Below are 1,615 nucleotides of genomic sequence, written 5' to 3' on the forward strand. Positions count from 1 at the left end.
TTTATTGATGTGCCAATGAGTTCTTACTTCATCGTTATTGCATTGATAGTCTATTTATATGTCTCTTATTGATGTATCATTGCTTGAAAGTATCAAAAATGCGGTGGCGACCGAAATAACAATCTCAAAAATTAATTGAACTAAGTAATGGAAGTTCTCTCTTATCGGGTGGTATCCCAGAGACATAAGCCTATCATGGGTTTATCCCTATTTATGTGTTTATGGGTGGTATCCCAAGGGCATAAGCCTATCATGGGTCGATCCTAGTTGATATGTATTGGAGGCAGCCTAATGGTCATAGTACAGTACAGTAATAATTACAAAGATGATAAGAACGAAGGTAAAGTGATTGAATAAATACAATGTACAGGTTGTCACAAGTTCTAGTAATTGTGGTCCACTCCTATTATGATTTATTCACTTGTTTCTAATTTTTATTGAGCTCCTATATCATATGTGATTATATTCATCTTTACATACTCAGTACATATTTTGTACTGACGCCCCCCACGGGGGACCTGCATTTCATGCTGCATTTTAGCTCATACACCACACAAGTAGGAGTCAGGATATCCAGCTGCATTTGGTGAGCTCCAGTTTGCTTCGGGGCTTTCCGTGTCATATCTAGTAACTTTTTGTATTGTATACAACTTACTTATATGGCGGGGTGTGTCCCGACCTTAGTTAAACTCTGTGTATTGTCTAGAGGCTTTGTAGACCTAATGTACAGTCAAGGTGGGGTTTTTTTAATAGACGTGATGGCTCCAATGGCAAAGTATTGTATATACATATATATATGTGTGCTCGAGCTTATACAGGTGATTATTTCCTTTTATATGCGACATGATGCTGTCCGAATTTCGGGTTGTCATAGACGTAAGATGACACTTGTGGTGTTGAACTTGACTTGTTAACTACAGAAATGGAGTCATCTAAAGAGACAGGTTGTCGAGCTCCAGATGACCCCATCCTCTGCATCAATGACTGTGATTTTTTCGGTAGTGCAGCTATGATGTGTATGTGTTCCAAGTGTCAAAAGGACATGATACTACTGAAGCAGGAACATACAAAGCTTGTAGCTGCATCCAGCAAAGACGTCGTACGCAGAAGCTCAAGCAGCGATGAATCAGAACTTGCTCTTGCAGGTGCCGCAGTTGCATCTGCAAATTTAGCCTCTCAGATTTCACAAGTGAAGGCAAAAGAGGGTTTGAAAAAGTGCACATCTTGTCGTAAGCGTGTGGGATTAACAGGGTTCAGTTGCAAATGTGGCGATCTTTTATGCGTAGTTCATCATTATTCAAACAAACACAACTGCCCGTTTGATTATTGGAATGCTGATCAGAATGCAATAGCAAAAGCAAATCCTATCATCGTAGTAGAAAAGCTTAATAAGATCTGACTAGCACCTATCAAAAGGTTGTATGAACTGAAGCAATGTCCATCTTTCGATAATTTGGCCTTGTCTTACAGGGTGATGATGAAAGTTTTAAGTGGGGGTAGGTGTGGGGGGTACCCTAGAGCCTAGATAATCCTGGTGTGTAAGTTATTTATGATCTTGGTGCACATTTTCATGGAATTTGGTCTTGTTTTGTCATCATTTTTTGTCTCCTTGTCT

General features: G+C 39.5%; 1 protein-coding gene across 1 annotated transcript; it reads left to right on the forward strand.

Annotated features, from left to right (window-relative positions):
- Nucleotides 1–922: 922 nt before the first annotated feature.
- Nucleotides 923–1,399, forward strand: LOC124894133 (zinc finger A20 and AN1 domain-containing stress-associated protein 8-like). Its single transcript, XM_047404886.1, has one exon. It carries the CDS (start codon nucleotides 923–925, stop codon nucleotides 1,397–1,399), a length of 477 nt encoding a protein of 158 aa, XP_047260842.1.
- Nucleotides 1,400–1,615: the final 216 nt, after the last annotated feature.

The sequence above is a fragment of the Capsicum annuum genome, unplaced genomic scaffold (genome assembly GCF_002878395.1).
Source record: "Capsicum annuum cultivar UCD-10X-F1 unplaced genomic scaffold, UCD10Xv1.1 ctg70392, whole genome shotgun sequence".
NCBI classification, from domain to species: Eukaryota; Viridiplantae; Streptophyta; class Magnoliopsida; order Solanales; family Solanaceae; genus Capsicum; species Capsicum annuum.

Excerpts from the sequence above, each read along its gene's own strand:
- LOC124894133 (XM_047404886.1), top strand. The coding sequence starts at position 923 with ATGGAGTCATCTAAAGAGACAGGTTGTCGAGCTCCAGATGACCCCATC.